This window comes from Oncorhynchus gorbuscha, linkage group LG16, assembly GCF_021184085.1.
Source record: "Oncorhynchus gorbuscha isolate QuinsamMale2020 ecotype Even-year linkage group LG16, OgorEven_v1.0, whole genome shotgun sequence".
Classification (NCBI taxonomy): Eukaryota; Metazoa; Chordata; class Actinopteri; order Salmoniformes; family Salmonidae; genus Oncorhynchus; species Oncorhynchus gorbuscha.
Window position 1 is genome coordinate 48,556,616 of NC_060188.1, and position 17,754 is coordinate 48,574,369.

General features: G+C 45.4%; 1 protein-coding gene across 9 annotated transcripts in view; it reads left to right on the plus strand.

Annotated features, from left to right (window-relative positions):
* The window catches only part of LOC124000405 (glutamate receptor 4), a 372,689-nt gene that overhangs the window by 325,052 nt on the left and 29,883 nt on the right, over window positions 1-17,754 (plus strand). For all 9 annotated transcript variants that reach the window (XM_046306732.1, XM_046306734.1, XM_046306733.1 and 6 more), the window contains one exon: window positions 10,021-10,227. In XM_046306732.1, the coding sequence (XP_046162688.1) occupies window positions 10,021-10,227 (207 nt within the window). The remainder of the gene's footprint in view (window positions 1-10,020; window positions 10,228-17,754) is intronic.

Sequence of the window (17,754 nt, forward strand, 5' to 3'; positions counted from 1 at the left end):
TTTCTTGCCCTCTTCCTCCTCGTCGCCCACCTCGCATACGCACTCGTCCTCGTCCTCTCACATTCTTTCTTCTATCCATTTTCATACTTTCTCCTTCCCACCTTCGACAACCTGTTTGCTCTCTGAACTGGCTTATATTGGTTGTGTCGCATCATTTGAAACAGGTTAAATCAATTTTGAGTGGTTGTGTTCAATCAATGACATGTCTTCTCTATTTGTATTTGATTGTTGCCACTTGTGTTTACCAGTATGGATGACATGTGCATTAGAGTGTAGAATGTGTTTTGAGAATGATAATGTGTTTAGAGGTTTTGCTGAAAAGTCTAAGTGAGATCTGCAAATTGTGTTTTACCATGTGAAATGGTTTAAGGTATTGACAACATACTGCATAATTAGTTCAATTAGTTTAACTTTTGTCCCGAGATGGCATAGCAGTTCAGACGTCTTTTGTCCTCGTCTTGTCGTGTCCTGTATATATATATATTTACAACTTTTTTTCACAAACATTTTATTTTTATTTTCCATCAACTCATCTTCAAAACACTCTCCTGCAACCCGCCTCACCAATTTATATTTATAAATAAGTATTATTTACCTCAAATCTGCAATCCTCCAAGAAGATAGCCAGAAGCTAGCCAGAAACTCCAAGAAGCTAGCCAGAAACTAACCAGAAGCTAGCCAGGAGCTAGCCAGAAGCTAATCAGAAGCTAGTTCAGAAGCTAGTTAGCTTCTTTACTGGCAAATCGTTAGTATTCAGCTAACCACGGTTTGTGGTCATCAGCTATCCTTTAGCTCGAAAATCTATCGCCAGTTTTGTACGGCGCAGCGCGGCTCGGAACGGAACATACCGGACCAATTTTTCTCTCCATGTCCTTGGATTTCAACTGCTCTCTGGACATTCATTCCCGGATCTCACAGCTAGCTGCTATCCGTGTGTGTATCTGCTCTCGTCGATTCTGGAGCAAACATCAATTACTCCGGAGCTAGCCAGCTCTGTCAATCACTCCTGGGCTGCAGTCACCTATCCGGACCCGTTTTACTGCCTACGCGGAGCCCCACCGGGCCTTCACAACTGGACTGCCGACGTTATCTACCCGAAGGAGATCCGGCTGGCTCCTCCGTCGCGACGTTACCTGAACGCCCATCTGCGGCCTGCTAACCGTTAGCTGTCTTACCGGCTGCTCTCAGAATAGACAATCGGACAATTTATTTATTTTTATTATTATTATGTTTCTTCTTGGGCCTCTATAACTATATCTATTTTTTTTTGTTTTTTTTGTGTGATTTGGACTAATCCCCTCTACCACACGGAACCCCACTAATCTACTGACGGAACGCAAGAGGTGGCTAACAACAGACCTCCATCCTATGCTAGCTTGCTACCGATGTCCTGGCTAGCTGTCTAAATTGCCGTGACCCCCAAACCAACCACTCCACTCACTGGACCCTTTTGATCACTCGACTAAGGATGCCTCTCCTTAATGTCAATATGTCTTGTCCATTGCTGTTCTGGTTAGTGTTTATTGGCTTATTTCACTGTAGAGCCTCTAGTCCTGCTCACTATACCTTATTCAATTTATTAGTTCCACCACCCACACATGCAATGACATCTCCGGGTTTCAATGATGTTTCTAGAGACAATATCTCTCTCTTCATCACTCAATACCTAGGTTTACCTCCACTGTATTCACATCCTACCATACCTTTGTCTGTACATTATACTTTGATGCTATTTTATCGCCCCCAGAAAACTCCTTTTACGCTCTGTTCCAGACGTTCTAGACGACCAATTCTTATTGCTTTTAGCCGCACCCTTATTCTTCTCCTCCTATGTTCCTCTGGCGATGTAGAGGTGAATCCAGGCCCTGCAGTGCCTAGCTCCACTCCTATTCCCCAGGCGCTCTCTTTTGATGACTTCTGTAACCGTAATAGCCTTGGTTTCATGCATGTTAACATTAGAAGCCTCCTCCCTAAGTTTGTTGTATTCACTGCTTTAGCACACTCTGCCAACCCGGATGTTCTAGCTGTGTCTGAAACCTGGCTTAGGAAGACCACCAAAAATTCTGAAATTTTAATTCCAAATTACAACATTTTCAGACAAGATAGAACTGCCAAAGGGGGCGGTGTTGCAATCTACTGCAAAGATAGCCTGCAGAGTTCTGTCCTACTATCCAGGTCTGTACCCAAACAATTTGAACTTCTACTTTTAAAAATCCACCTCTCTAAAAACAAGTCTCTCACCGTTGCTACCTGCGATAGACCACCCTCTGCCCCCAGCTGTGCTCTGGACACCATATGTGAACTGATTGCCCCCCATCTATCTTCAGAGCTCGTGCTGCTAGGCAACCTAAACTGGAACATGCTTAACACCCCAGCCATCCTACAATCTAAACTTGATGCCCTCAATCTCATACAAATTATCAATGAACCTACCAGGTACCCCCCCAAAGCCTTAAACACGGGCACCCTCATAGATATCATCCTAACCAACTTGCCCTCTAAATACACCTCTGCTGTCTTCAACCAAGATCTCAGCGATCACTGCCTCATTGCCTGCATCCGTAATGGGTCAGCGGTCAAACGACCTCCACTCATCACTGTAAAACGCTCCCTGAAACACTTCAGCGAGCAGCCCTTTCTAATCGATCTGGCCGGGTATCCTGGAAGGATATTGATCTCATCCCGTCAGTAGAGGATGCCTGGATATTTTTTTTAAATGCCTTCCTAACCATCTTAAATAAACATGCCCCATTCAAGAAATTTAGAACCAGGAACAGATATAGCCCTTGGTTCTCCCCAGACCTGACTGCCCTTAACCAACACAAAAACATCCTATGGCGTTCTGCATGAGCATCGAACAGCCCCCGTGATATGCAGCTGTTCAGGGAAGCTAGAAACCGTTATACACAGGCAGTTAGAAAAGCTAAGGCTAGCTTTTTCAAGCAGAAATTTGCTTCCTGCAACACTAACTCAAAAAAGTTCTGGGACACTGTAAAGTCCATGGAGAATAAGAACACCTCCTCCCAGCTGCCCACTGCACTGAAGATAGGAAACACTGTCACCACTGATAAATCCACCATAATTGAGAATTTCAATAAGCATTTTTCTACGGCTGGCCATGCTTTCCACCTGGCTACTCCTACCCCGGTCAACAGCACTGCACCCCCAACAGCAACTCGCCCAAGCCTTCCCCATTTCTCCTTCTCTCAAATCCATTCAGCTGATGTTCTGAAAGAGCTGAAAAATCTGGACCCCTACAAATCAGCCGGGCTAGACAATCTGGACCCTTTCTTTCTAAAATTATCTGCCGAAATTGTTGCCACCCCTATTACTAGCCTGTTCAACCTCTCTTTCGTGTCGTTTGAGATTCCCAAAGATTGGAAAGCAGCTGCGGTCATCCCCCTCTTCAAAGGGGGGACACTCTTGACCCAAACTGCTACAGACCTATATCTATCCTACCATGCCTTTCTAAGGTCTTTGAAAGCCAAGTCAACAGACAGATTACCGACCATTTCGAATCTCACCATACCTTCTCTGCTATGCAATCTGGTTTCAGAGCTGGTCATGGGTGCACCTCAGCCACGCACAAGGTCCTAAACGAAATCTTAACCGCCATCGATAAGAAACATTACTGTGCAGCCATATTCATTGATCTGGCCAAGGCTTTCGACTCTGTCAACCACCACATCCTCATCGGCAGACTCGACAGCTTTGGTTTCTCAAATGATTGCCTCGCCTGGTTCACCAACTACTTCTCTGATAGAGTTCAGTGTGTCAAATCGGAGGGTCTGCTGTCCGGACCTCTGGCAGTCTCTATGGGGGTGCCACAGGGTTCAAATCTTGGACCGACTCTCTTCTCTGTATACATCAATGAGATCGCTCTTGCTGCTGGTGAGTCCCTGATCCACCTCTACGCAGACGACACCATTCTGTATACTTCCGGCCCTTCTTTGGACACTGTGTTAACAACCCTCCAGGCAAGCTTCAATGCCATACAACTCTCCTTCCGTGGCCTCCAATTGCTCTTAAATACAAGTACATTTACATTTAAGTCATTTAGCAGACGCTCTTATCCAGAGCGACTTACAAATTGGTGCATTCACCTTATGACATCCAGTGGAACAGTCACTTACAATAGTGCATCTAAATCTTAAAGGGGGGGGGAAGAGGGAATACTTATCCTATCCTAGGTATTCCTTAAAGAGGTGGGGTTTCAGGTGTCTCCGGAAGGTGGTGATTGACTCCGCTGTCCTGGCGTCGTGAGGGAGTTTGTTCCACCATTGGCGGGCCAGAGCAGCGAACAGTTTTGACTGGGCTGAGCGGGAGCTGTACTTCCTCAGTGGTAGGGAGGCGAGCAGGCCAGAGGTGGATGAACGCAGTGCCCTTGTTTGGGTGTAGGGCCTGATCAGAGCCTGGAGGTTCTGAGGTGCCGTTCCCCTCACAGCTCCGTAGGCAAGCACCATGGTCTTGTAGCGGATGCGAGCTTCAACTGGAAGCCAGTGGAGAGAATGGAGGAGCGGGGTGACGTGAGAGAACTTGGGAAGGTTGAACACCAGACGGGCTGCGGCGTTCTGGATGAGTTGAAGGGGTTTAATGGCACAGGCAGGGAGCCCAGCCAACAGCGAGTTGCAGTAATCCAGACGGGAGATGACAAGTGCCTGGATTAGGACCTGCGCCGCTTCCTGTGTGAGGCAGGGTCGTACTCTGCGGATGTTGTAGAGCATGAACCTACAGGAACGGGCCACCGCCTTGATGTTGGTTGAGAACGACAGGGTGTTGTCCAGGATCACACCAAGGTTCTTAGCGCTCTGGGAGGAGGACACAATGGAGTTGTCAACCGTGATGGCGAGATCATGGAACGGGCAGTCCTTCCCCGGGAGGAAGAGCAGCTCCGTCTTGCCGAGGTTCAGCTTGAGGTGGTGATCCGTCATCCACACTGATATGTCTGCCAGACATGCAGAGATGCGATTCGCCACCTGGTCGTCAGAAGGGGGAAAGGAGAAGATTAGTTGTGTGTCGTCTGCATAGCAATGATAGGAGAGACCATGTGAGGTTATGACAGAGCCAAGTGACTTGGTGTATAGCGAGAATAGGAGAGGGCCTAGAACAGAGCCCTGGGGGACACCAGTGGTGAGAGCGCGTGGTGAGGAGACAGATTCTCGCCACGCCACCTGGTAGGAGCGACCTGTCAGGTAGGACGCAATCCAAGCGTGAGCCGCGCCGGAGATGCCCAACTCGGAGAGGGTGGAGAGGAGGATCTGATGGTTCACAGTATCGAAGGCAGCCGATAGATCTAGAAGGATGAGAGCAGAGGAGAGAGAGTTAGCTTTAGCAGTGCGGAGCGCCTCCGTGATACAGAGGAGAGCAGTCTCAGTTGAATGACTAGTCTTGAAACCTGACTGATTTGGATCAAGAAGGTCATTCAGAGAGAGATAGCGGGAGAGCTGGCCAAGGACGGCACGTTCAAGAGTTTTGGAGAGAAAAGAAAGAAGGGATACTGGTCTGTAATTGTTGACATCGGAGGGATCGAGTGTAGGTTTTTTCAGAAGGGGTGCAACTCTCGCTCTCTTGAATAATATATGCCATTTAGCAGACGCTTTTATCCAAAGCGACTTACAGTTATGTGTGCATACATTCTACGTATGGGTGGTCCCGGGAATCGAACCCACTAGGGGTGCAACTCTCGCTCTCTTGAAGACGGAAGGGACGTAGCCAGCGGTCAGTGATGAGTTGATGAGCGAGGTGAGGTAAGGGAGGAGGTCTCCGGAAATGGTCTGGAGAAGAGGGGAGGGGATAGGGTCAAGCGGGCAGGTTGTTGGGCGGCCGGCCGTCACAAGACGCGAAATTTCATCTGGAGAGAGAGGGGAGAAAGAGGTCAGAGCACAGGGTAGGGCAGTGTGAGCAGAACCAGCGGTGTCGTTTGACTTAGCAAACGAGGATCGGATGTCGTCGACCTTCTTTTCAAAATGGTTGACGAAGTCGTCTGCAGAGAGGGAGGAGGGGGGGGGGAGGATTTAGGAGGGAGGAGAAGGTGGCAAAGAGCTTCCTAGGGTTAGAGGCAGATGCTTGGAATTTAGCGTGGTAGAAAGTGGCTTTAGCAGCAGAGACAGAGGAGGAAAATGTAGAGAGGAGGGAGTGAAAGGATGCCAGGTCCGCAGGGAGGCGAGTTTTCCTCCATTTCCGCTCGGCTGCCCGGAGCCCTGTTCTGTGAGCTCGCAATGAGTCATCGAGCCACGGAGCGGGAGGGGAGGACCGAGCCGGCCTGGAGGATAGGGGACATAGAGAGTCAAAGGATGCAGAGAGGGAGGAGAGGAGGGTTGAGGAGGCAGAATCAGGAGATAGGTTGGAGAAGGTTTGAGCGGAGGGAAGAGATGATAGGATGGAAGAGGAGAGAGTAGCGGGGGAGAGAGAGCGAAGGTTGGGACGGCGCGATACCATCCGAGTAGGGGCAGTGTGGGAGGTGTTGGATGAGAGCGAGAGGGAAAAGGATACAAGGTAGTGGTCGGAGACTTGGAGGGGAGTTGCAATGAGGTTAGTGGAAGAACAGCATCTAGTAAAGATGAGGTCGAGCGTATTGCCTGCCTTGTGAGTAGGGGGGAGGGTGAGAGGGTGAGGTCAAAAGAGGAGAGGAGTGGAAAGAAGGAGGCAGAGAGGAATGAGTCAAAGGTAGACGTGGGGAGGTTAAAGTCGCCCAGAACTGTGAGAGGTGAGCCGTCCTCAGGAAAGGAGCTTATCAAGGCATCAAGCTCATTGATGAACTCTCCGAGGGAACCTGGAGGGCGATAAATGATAAGGATGTTAAGCTTGAAAGGGCTGGTAACTGTGACAGCATGGAATTCAAAGGAGGCGATAGACAGATGGGTAAGGGGAGAAAGAGAGAATGACCACTTGGGAGAGATGAGGATCCCGGTGCCACCACCCCGCTGACCAGAAGCTCTCGGGGTGTGCGTGAACACATGGGCGGACGAAGAGAGAGCAGTAGGAGTAGCAGTGTTGTCTGTGGTGATCCATGTTTCCGTCAGTGTCAAGAAGTCGAGGGACTGGAGGGAGGCATAGGCTGAGATGAACTCTGCCTTGTTGACCGCAGATCGGCAATTCCAGAGACTACCGGAGACCTGGAACTCCACGTGGGTCGTGCGCGCTGGGACCACCAGATTAGGGTGGCCGCGGCCACGCGGTGTGGAGCGTTTGTATGGTCTGTGCAGAGAGGAGAGAACAGGGATAAACAGACACATAGTTAACAGGCTACAGAAGAGGCTACGCTAATGCAAAGGAGATTGGAATGACAAGTGGACTACACGTCTCGAATGTTCAGAAAGTTAAGCTACGTAGCAAGAATCTTATTGACTAAAATGATTAAAATTATACAGTACTGCTGAAGTAGGCTAGCTGGCAGTGGGTGCGTTGTTGACACTACACTAATCAAGTCGTTCTGTTGAGTGTAATAGTTTCTACAGTGCTGCAATTCGGGGGCTAGCTGGCTAGCTAGTAGTGTTGTTTACGTTACGTTGCGTTAAAAGAAAGACAATAGCTGGCTAGCTAACCTAGAAAATCGCTCTAGGCTACACAATTATCTTTGATACAAAGACGGCTATGTAGCTAGCTATGTAGCTAGCTACGATCAAACAAATCAAACCGTTGTACTGTAATGAAATTAAATGAAAATGTGATACTACCTGTGAATGCGACCGGGTTGTTGAGTTCTATTCAGAAGACGTTGGTTAACGTTGGCTAGCTGTTGGCTAGCTAGCAGAGTCTCCTACGTTAAGGACGACAAATAGCTGGCTAGCTAACCTCGGTAAATTAAGATAATCACTCTAAGACTACACACTCTAAACCTAAACAACACAATTATCTTGGAACGAAGATACGAAGACAGCAAAGACGGCTATGTAGCTAGCTAACACTACACTGATCGAGTCGTTCAGTTGAGTGTAATAGTTTTCCCAGTGCAGCTAATCAGTGGACGTTAGCTAGCTGGCTAGTGAAGACTACGTTAGGAAGGCGAAATACGATAATTACGCAATTATCTTTGATACAAAGACGGCTATGTAGCTAGCTGAGAAGAAATTGCTAAGATTAGACAAATCAAACCGTTGTGCTATAATGAAATATAATGAAATTAAATGTAAAAAGTTATACTACCTGCGGGAGCAAGAGCCGATGCGACCACTCGCTCCAAACCGGAACCGGAATCGTAAAACTAAATGCATGCTCTTCAACCGATCGCTACCTGCACCTACCCGCCTGTCCAACATCACTACTCTGGACGGCTCTGACTTAGAATACGTGGACAACTACAAATACTTAGGTGTCTGGTTAGACTGTAAACTCTCCTTCCAGACCCATATCAAACATCTCCAATCCAAAGTTAAATCTACAATTGGCTTCCTATTTCGCAACAAAGCATCCTTCACTCATGCTGCCAAACATACCCTTGTAAAACTGACCATCCTACCAATCCTCGACTTTGGCGATGTCATTTACAAAATAGCCTCCAATACCCTACTCAACAAATTGGATGCAGTCTATCACAGTGCAATCCGTTTTGTCACCAAAGCCCCATATACTACCCACCATTGCGACCTGTACGCTCTCGTTGGCTGGCCCTCGCTTCATACTCGTCGCCAAACCCACTGGCTCCATGTCATCTACAAGACCCTGCTAGGTAAAGTCCCCCCTTATCTCAGCTCGCTGGTCACCATAGCATCTCCCACCTGTAGCACACGCTCCAGCAGGTATATCTCTCTAGTCACCCCCAAAACCAATTCTTTCTTTGGCCGCCTCTCCTTCCAGTTCTCTGCTGCCAATGACTGGAACGAACTACAAAAATCTCTGAAACTGGAAACACTTATCTCCCTCACTAGCTTTAAGCACCAACTGTCAGAGCATCTTACAGATTACTGCACCTGTACATAGCCCACCTATAATTTAGCCCAAACAACTACCTCTTTCCCAACTGTATTTTATTTATTTTGCTCCTTTGCACCTCATTATTTGTATTTATACTTTGCACATTCTTCCATTGCAAAACTACCATTCCAGTGTTTTACTTGCTATATTGTATTTACTTTGCCACCATGGCCTTTTTTGCCTTTACCTCCTTTCTCACCTAATTTGCTCACATTGTATAAAGACTTGTTTATACTGAATTATTGACTGTATGTTTGTTTTACTCCATGTGTAACTCTGTGTCGTTGTATCTGTCGAACTGCTTTGCTTTATCTTGGCCAGGTCGCAATTGTAAATGAGAACTTGTTCTCAACTTGCCTACCTGGTTAAATAAAGGTGAAATAAAATGAGTCCAGGCAAGAGAACTGAACTTTGTTCAGCCAATGGGTTTTAGTGTTTTAGCAATTGAGAAAAACTGTAACACTGCACCCCAATCCCCCTTCCCCAATACACGTGTAAATATCAGACTATATATTGTGCCTCCTGTATCATACTTATGCTAAAGTGTTTATTCTATTCTACTGCCATTTACTTGATCTTCGTGTTCTTATCTTTTATTATTATTTGTTGTTGTTGCCTTGTTGAGAAGGATTTCGTTGGACGTTATATTCCGTGCGTATCCCGTACATACAAGTGTCAAGTTTTGTATGAATTGTATTACACACACAGTAACATTTTAAATAATAGCCAGTGTAGTGTTCGATGGCTTTTTTATCTTCCATATCTATGTATGTGTGTGTGCACACTTGTCTGCTATATGTCGGTTTTTGAGTGAAAGAACAAAGGTAATCCAGCAGGCAAAACTGGTTGAAATGATGTCATCATCAGGTCATAATGAGTGACGTTATAACGACATAAATTCAACCCAGTTTCACAACAACGAAAAAAATTCTAATATCAATATGATGTCAATTCAACCAATTTCTTTAAACTGGTTGAATTGACGTCATTATAACGTCACTCATTATGACCTGATTTGAACCAGTTATGCTTGCTGGGTAAGTGACTGTCTGTAAGTGGCGGACCTGTTTGCCAGTTTGACCCTGTGGTCCCTGTGTCACTTTGTAGGAGGGTCCCTATGTCATGTTGAAGAAGAACTGGGAGCTGTACGAGGGCAACGACCAGTATGAAGGCTACTGCGTGGACCTGGCCTCGGAGATAGCCAAACACATCGGCATCAAGTATAAGATCGCTATCGTTCCTGACGGAAAGTACGGCGCCCGGGACCCGGAGACCAAGATTTGGAATGGAATGGTCGGGGAGCTGGTGTACGGGGTAAGAGGGACAGGGGACAGGGGAAAGGGGTGTGGGTGTGGGTGTGGGTGTGGGTGGGTGGGTGGGTGGGTGGGTGGGTGGGTGGGTGGGTGGGTGGGTGGGTGGGTGGGTGGGTGGGTGGGTGGGCGTGCACACCTTGATTTTGTTGAGCCCCTTTTTTTTTGTTGGGTTTCACTCACACTTAGACATCCATTTGTACATCTATTTAGTTATCTGAAAGTAGCAGAATCAGTTACCGTAAACATGCAGGGTTTGTCAGAAAACAAAGACGGCTTAAAATCTGTTTAAGTTACCCAGACTACTTCAAAAGCTACAGTACCAGTCAAAGGTTTTGACACACCTACTCTTTCCAGGGATATTTTCTACATTGCAGAATAATAGCGAAGACATCAAAACGATGAAATAACACATATGGAATCATGTAGTAACCAAAACATGTTAAACAAATAAAATATATTTTATATTTGAGATTCTTGAAAGTAGCCTCCCATTGCCTTGATGACAACTTTGCACACTCTTGGCATTCTCTCAACCAGCTTCACCTGGAATGCTTTTCCAACAGCCTTGAATGAGCTCCCACATATTCTGAGCACTTGTTGGCTGCTTTTCATTCACTCTGCGGTCTAACTCATCCCAAACTATCTCAATTGGGCTGAGGTTGGTGATTGTGGAGGCCAGGTCATCTGATGCAGCACTCCATCACTCTCCTTCTTGGTAAAATAGCCTTTACACAGCCTGGAGGTGTGTTGGGTCATTGTCCTGTTGAAAAACAAATGATAGTCCCAGTAAGTGCAAACCAGATGGGATGGCATATCGCTGCAGAATGCTGTGGTAGCAATGCTGGTTAAGTGTGCCTTGAATTGTAAATAAATCAGTGTCACCAGCAAAGCACCATCACACCAACTTCTCCATGCTTCACGGTGGGAACCACACATGCTGAGATCATCCGTTCACCTACTCTGCATCTCACAAAGACACGGCAATTGGAACTGAAAATCTCAAATGTGTACTCATCAGACCAAAGGACACATTTCCACCAGTCTAATGTTCATTGCTCGTGTTTCTTGGCCTAAGTCTCTCATTCTTATTGGAGTCCTTTAGTAGTGGTTTCTTTGCAGCAATTTGACCACGAAGGCCTGATTCATGCAGTCTCCTCTGAACAGTTGATGTTGAGATGTCTGCTACTTCAACTCCGTGAAACATTTATTTGGGCTGAACTTTCCGAGGCTGGTAACTATAATGAACTTATCCTCTGCAGCAGAGGTAACTCTGGGGCTTCATTTCCTGTGGCGGTCCTCATGAGAGCCAGTTTCATTATTGCGCTTTAATGGTTTTTGCGACTGCACTTGAAGAAACTTTCAAAGTTTTTGAAATTTTCCAGATTGGCTGACGTTCGTGTCTTAAAAGTAATGATGGACTGTCATTTCTCTTTGCTTATTTGAGCTGTTCTTGCCAAATAAAACTTTACCAAATAGGGCTATCTTCTGTATGCCACCCCTACCTTGTCACAACACAACTGATTGGCTCATATGCATTAAGAAGGAAAGAAATTCCACAAATTAACTTTTAACAAGGCACACCTGTTTAATTCAAATGTATTCCAGGTGATTACCTCATGAAGCTGGTTGAGAGAATGCCAAGAGTGCGCAAAACTGTCATCAAGGCAAAGAGTGTCTACTTTGAAGAATCTCAAATATACTTTGATCTGTTTAAAAGAAATGGGTTACTACATGATTCCATATGTGTTATTTCATAGTTTTGATGTCTTTACTATTAATATACAATGTAGAAAATAGTACAAATAAAGAAAAACCCCTGAATGAGTAGGTGTTCAAACTTTTGACTGGTACTGTAGATCTTGACCAAACTAAAACTTGGCATGGGGGATGCCTATTAGGGTGGAAAATTTCTGGTAAACTTTTCCAAAAATCACAAAACCGGGTTGAATTTCCTTTTGATTCCTGAAAATCTTGCAACCGGGACTTCTGAAAAAATGGGGAATTCTGGTAAAGTTACCGGAATTGAGCAATCCTGGTGCTCATATAGACTCTTACAAGTTCCTGGTGCTAAAGGCTAGAGCTGGGACCAGTGTAGTGTGTCAAGTGCGATAGATAGGGGTCAAAGAGTGTTTTGTGTGTGATGTTTTAATTGTAAGAGAGGGTTAAATTGTGTCTGCTAAAAGGGGTTAAGGGGTCTTACTGGTGCTTAGCTACTTGGTGTATTTCTGAGAGATAACAGGGTTAATGTACAGGGGTTGTGTGTGTGTGTGTGTGTGTGTGTGTGTGTGTGTGTGTGTGTGTGTGTGTGTGTGTGTGTGTGTGTGTGTGTGTGTGTGTGTGTGTGTGTGTGTGTGTGTGTGTGTGTGTGTGTGTGTGTGTGTGTGTGTGTGTGTGTGTGTGTGTGTGTGTGTGTCAAAATCAAACGTTTATTGGTCGCGTACACAGTTTAGAAGATTTTATAGCAGGTGCAGCGAAATGCTTGTCCAAAAATGTCAAACAAGTACACAAATAATAATTGAAGACTAGAACCAAGAAATCACAAATGTCAGAACGAATCCAGTTAACAACCACAATAACACAGTATCAGTAACCCATTTCAATATGTGTAGATACACCAAAAAGGTCAACTAAGAATGATATGTACATCAGTAGATATATTACAATGAGCTATGTGAAGAACACAGTAAATTAATACACCGTGTGGAAAAACAGTATACAAGAAACGGTCCCATGTTTAATTTGTTCTGAATGTACAACACATTTCCATGACAGACTGACCAGGAGAATCCAGGTGAAAGCTATGATCCCTTATGGAAGTCACATGTTAAATCCACTTCAATCAGTGTAGATGAAGGGGATGAGACAGGTTAAAGAAGGATTTTAAAATCTTGAGATAATTAATACCGGGATTGTGTATGTGTGCCATTTCGCAGGTGAATGGGCAGGACAAAAGATAAAAGTGCCTTTGAACGAAGTATGGTAGTAGGTGCCAGGCGCACCGGTTTGAGTGTGTCAAGAACTGCAACGCTCAACAGTTTCCTGTGTTTATTAAGAAAGGTCCACCACACAAAGGACTTCCAGCCAACTTGACACAACTGCGGGAAGCATTGAAGTCAACATGGGCCATTATCATGTTTGCAAGTTTATATATACAGTGTGTGCGTGTGTTGCAAATGTGCTGTAAATATCCTGGATGGGCTGACCGCGAGAGCCATTCAGTTGAGGGCGGTGTAGTTGCCGTACCAGGCGGTGATGTAGCCCTAGAGAATGCTCTCAATGGTGCATCTGTAGATTTTCATGAAGGTCTTAGTGGCTGTGCTGAATTTATTCTTTCCACTCTGGCCCCATTGATGTAGATAGGGGCTCCCTCCTCTGTCTCCTGTAGTTTACGATCAGCTCCTTTTTTTTCCATTGAGGGAGAGGTTATTTTCCTGGTACCACTGGCAGGTCTCTAACCTCCTCCCTGTAAGCTGTCTCTTCATTGTTGGTAATCAGGCCTACCACTGTCATGTCCTCAGCAAACTTGATGATTGAGTAGGAGTCATGAGTAGCCACGCAGTCATGGGTTAACAGGGTGTACTGGAGGGGGCTGAGTACACACCCCCGTGTTAAAGATCAGTGTGGCGGAGGTGTTGTTGCTTAGCCTCACTACCTGGGGTCAACCCGTCAGGAAGTCTAGGACACAATTGCACAGGGAGGGGTTCAGATCCAGGGCCCTGAGCATAGTGACATACTTGGAGGGCACTATGGTGTTTGGAAGCAGAGCTGTAGTCGATGAACAGCATTCTCACATACGTATTCCTCTTGTCCAGGTGAGATAAGGCAGTGTGCAGTGTATTCGTTTGCAAATTGTAATGGGTTCCTAGGTGGTATGGTGGAGGTGATATGGTCCTTGACTAGCCTCTCAAAGCACTTCATGGTGACAAAGGGGAGTGCTGTGTGTGTTTGTGTGTGTGCGCGCACACATAAAGGCTTAAGGAGCTTGCAGAGCTCTTACGGTGCAGAGGGAAGCTATGAGCCCAGAGCTTAGCCCGTCAGCACTTTACTGTCTCTAAGACCTTGCCTGGTGACCATTCACCTTCGGACAGTCTCTTTCAAAGCCCGTGTCACCGCAAAAGGTCTCCCCCTATGTCAGCCCTGTCATGTATTTTAATGCATCCTCAATGCAAGCCGACCTGTTATTTTAGTACATTTATGCTGAAGAGGAAGGAAATTGTATCTCTGTTTCTTTCTTTCTCCCTCGTTCCCTCCATGCAATGTGTCGGCTTGTTGTAATATATAAAACTTGAATTAATTTTTTGTTGATGAATCCCGAATTCCCGACAGCCGATGCCCAGGCAGGCAAGGTCAGAAGTGTTGCTAAATCACTAACAATAATCTGGTTTGTGGAATTGCCACGAATAAGCCATATTCGCTCTCGCAGGATGTTCCATTTCTTTTGTTGTTAGCATTTTTCTCAAACCGAGTTATTTCATCCCCTTCTCCCGATCTGCAGCCTTTTGAATTAAGCCACTAGGATTAAAGCGACTCTCTATCTTTTTCTATTCCAAACTTGATCATTGTAAGATGTCTTTCATCAGAAAAAGTGGCGAAATTAAATGAAAAATAGCTGGATGGGGGGAGAAGACGTGATTGTTGTTGTTGTTCAGCTTGTGATTGACATGCTTCGTGATTGTGACAGATAGAAGGATAGCCAAATGTGTTAATGATAGACAGGGTTGACTAGGAAAACAGTTCTCAATATAGGAGTGCTGATTTCGGGTACATTTAGCCTTTTAGATCACAATGAATAAGATTACACAGACAGAAGGAACCTGATCCGAGATCAGCACTCCAGCTCTGAGACGCTTGATACATAAGCCCCTGTCTTCTTTGGCTCTGACAAACTGTAGCTGACCAACTCTCTTGTTATCTTTCTCAGAGCGATTTTCTTGAACCTAACCAAGATGGGTCACTCAACTGAGACTGCTCTTCTCTGTATCACAGAGGCTCTCCGCTCTGCCAAAGCTGACTCCTCTGTTCTCATCCTCCTAGATCTATCCGCTGCCTTCGACAATGTGAATCATCAGATCCTCCTCTCCACGCTCTCTGGGCTGGGCTTCTCAGGCTCTGCACACTCCTGGATTGCAGGTCGCTCCTACTAGGTGGTGTGGAGAGGATCTGTGTCTGCACCACATGCTCTCACTACTGGTGTCATCCATGGCTCGGTTCTAGGCCTTCTCCTCTCTATAAACCAAGTCACTTGGCGCCATCATATCCTCTCATGATCTCTTCTATCATTGCTGTGTGGGTGACACTCTCATTCACCCCTTCTGACACCCAGGTGGCGACACACATCTCTGCATGCCTGGCAGATATTTCAGTTTGAATGTTTGCCCACCCCTTCAAGCTCAAACTCGACAAGACAGATCTGCTCTTTGTCCCAGGTAGGGCTACCTGCTCCAAAACCTCTTCATCATGGTCGGAAACTCCACAGTGTTCCCCTCCCAGAGTGCAAAAAACCTTGGTGTGACCCTGGGCAACGTGACCCTGTTGTTCTTTGCAAACATCAAAGCAGTGACTCACTCCTGCAGGTTCATGCTCTACAACATCTGTAGAGTACAACTTTTCCTCACACAGGAAGTGACCTCGGGTCCAACTCGTCATATCCTGTCTGAACTACTGCAACTCTCTGTTGGATGGGCTCCCCGCTTGTGCCATCAAACCTCTGCAACTTATCCAGAATGTTGCAGACTCTGGTGTACAACCTTCACAAGTTCACTCATGTCACCCCACTCTTCGGTACACCCCAATGGCTTTCAGTCGAAGCTCCACTAACTATTATTAAGTAACTGGTTCCACAGCCTTGTTTTGTTTATTCAACTTTTCGGTCAAAGTGTTACCTGAACATAACATTTTTATTTGGCTCAAACTTAGCTCCAGCATGAGAAAACGTAAGCAAAAATTCTGTCAACTTAAAACGATGTGTTTGCTCAACTTGTCTCATATGTTTAACTAGAAATTATTATATTGGGCATTTCACCTAAAAAAGGCTCTGGAACTAGTTACACACCCACTCACAGCGCTTTGAACATATAACGTTTTCTATGTACATATTTGACACACGATGACATACATAATTACATTGTAAATGTTCAGTTACAGTGCATTCAGAAAGTATTCAGACCCCTTGACTTTTTCCAGATTTTCTTTTACGCTACAGCCTTATTCTAAAATGGACGAAAGTCATTTTTCCCTCATCAATCAACACACAACACCCCATTAATGACAAAGAAAAAACAGGTTACATTTTTGCAAGTATATTACAAATTTAAAAAAGAGATATATTATATCTACATAAGTATTCTTATCCTTTACTCAGTACTTTGATGAAGCCGCATTGGCAGCGATTACAGCATTGAGTCTTCCTGGGTATGATGCTACAACCTCGGCACACCTGTATTTGGGAAGTTTCTCCCATTCTTCTTTGCAGATCCTCTCAAACTCTGTCATGTTGGATGGGGAGCGTCGCTGCACAGCTATTTTCAGGTCTCTCCAGGTTCAATTCCAGGCTCTGTGTGGACCACTCAAGGACATTAAATAAAGGTTAAATAAAAATAAATAAAATAAATCAATGGTCTGAGTGTCCTTTAGGTGCCTTTTGGCAAACTCCAAGCGGGCTGTCGTGTGCCTTTTAATGAGAAGTGGCTTCCATCTGGCCACTCTACCATAAAGGCCTGATTGGTGGAGTGCTGCAGAGATGGTTGTCCTTTTGGAAGGTTGTCCCATCTCCACGGGGGAACTCTGGAGCTCTGTCAGAGTGACCATCGGGATCTTGGTCACCTCCCTGACCAAGGCTCTTCTCCCCTGATTGCTCAGTTTGGCCGGGCAGCCAGTTCTAGAAAGAGTCTTGGTGGTTCCAAACTTCTTCAATTTAAGAAATATGGAGGCCACTGTGTTCTTGGGGACCTTCAATGCTGCAGAATGTTTTTGGTACCCTTCCCCAGATCACAATCCTGTCTCGGAGCTCTACGGACAATTCCTTCGACCTCATGGTTTGATTTTTGCTCTGACATTCACTGTCAACTGTTGACCCTTATATAGACACGTGTGTACATTTTCCAAATCATGTCCAAGCAATTGAATTTACCACAGGTGGACTCCAATCAAGTTGTAGAAACATCTCAAGGATGATCAATGGAAACAGGACGCACCTGAGCTCAATTTTGAGTCTCATGGCTAAGTGTCTGAATACTTGTGTAAATAAGGTATTTATGTTGTTTGTTTTTTTATACATTTGCAAAGATTTCTAAAAAACAGTTTTTGCTTTGTCATTATGGGGTATATTGTGTAAATTGATGAGGAACATGTTTTATTTAATCCATTTTAGAATAGGGCTGTAACATAACAAAATGTGGGAAAAGTCAAGGGGTCTGAATACTTTCTCAATGCACTGTATACTGTCATTATTATTCAACTTGTCCAAACCTGGGATTTGAACCTCTTCAACCACATTCCGATCTTCTTCGTATGCCACCATGCCTGTATC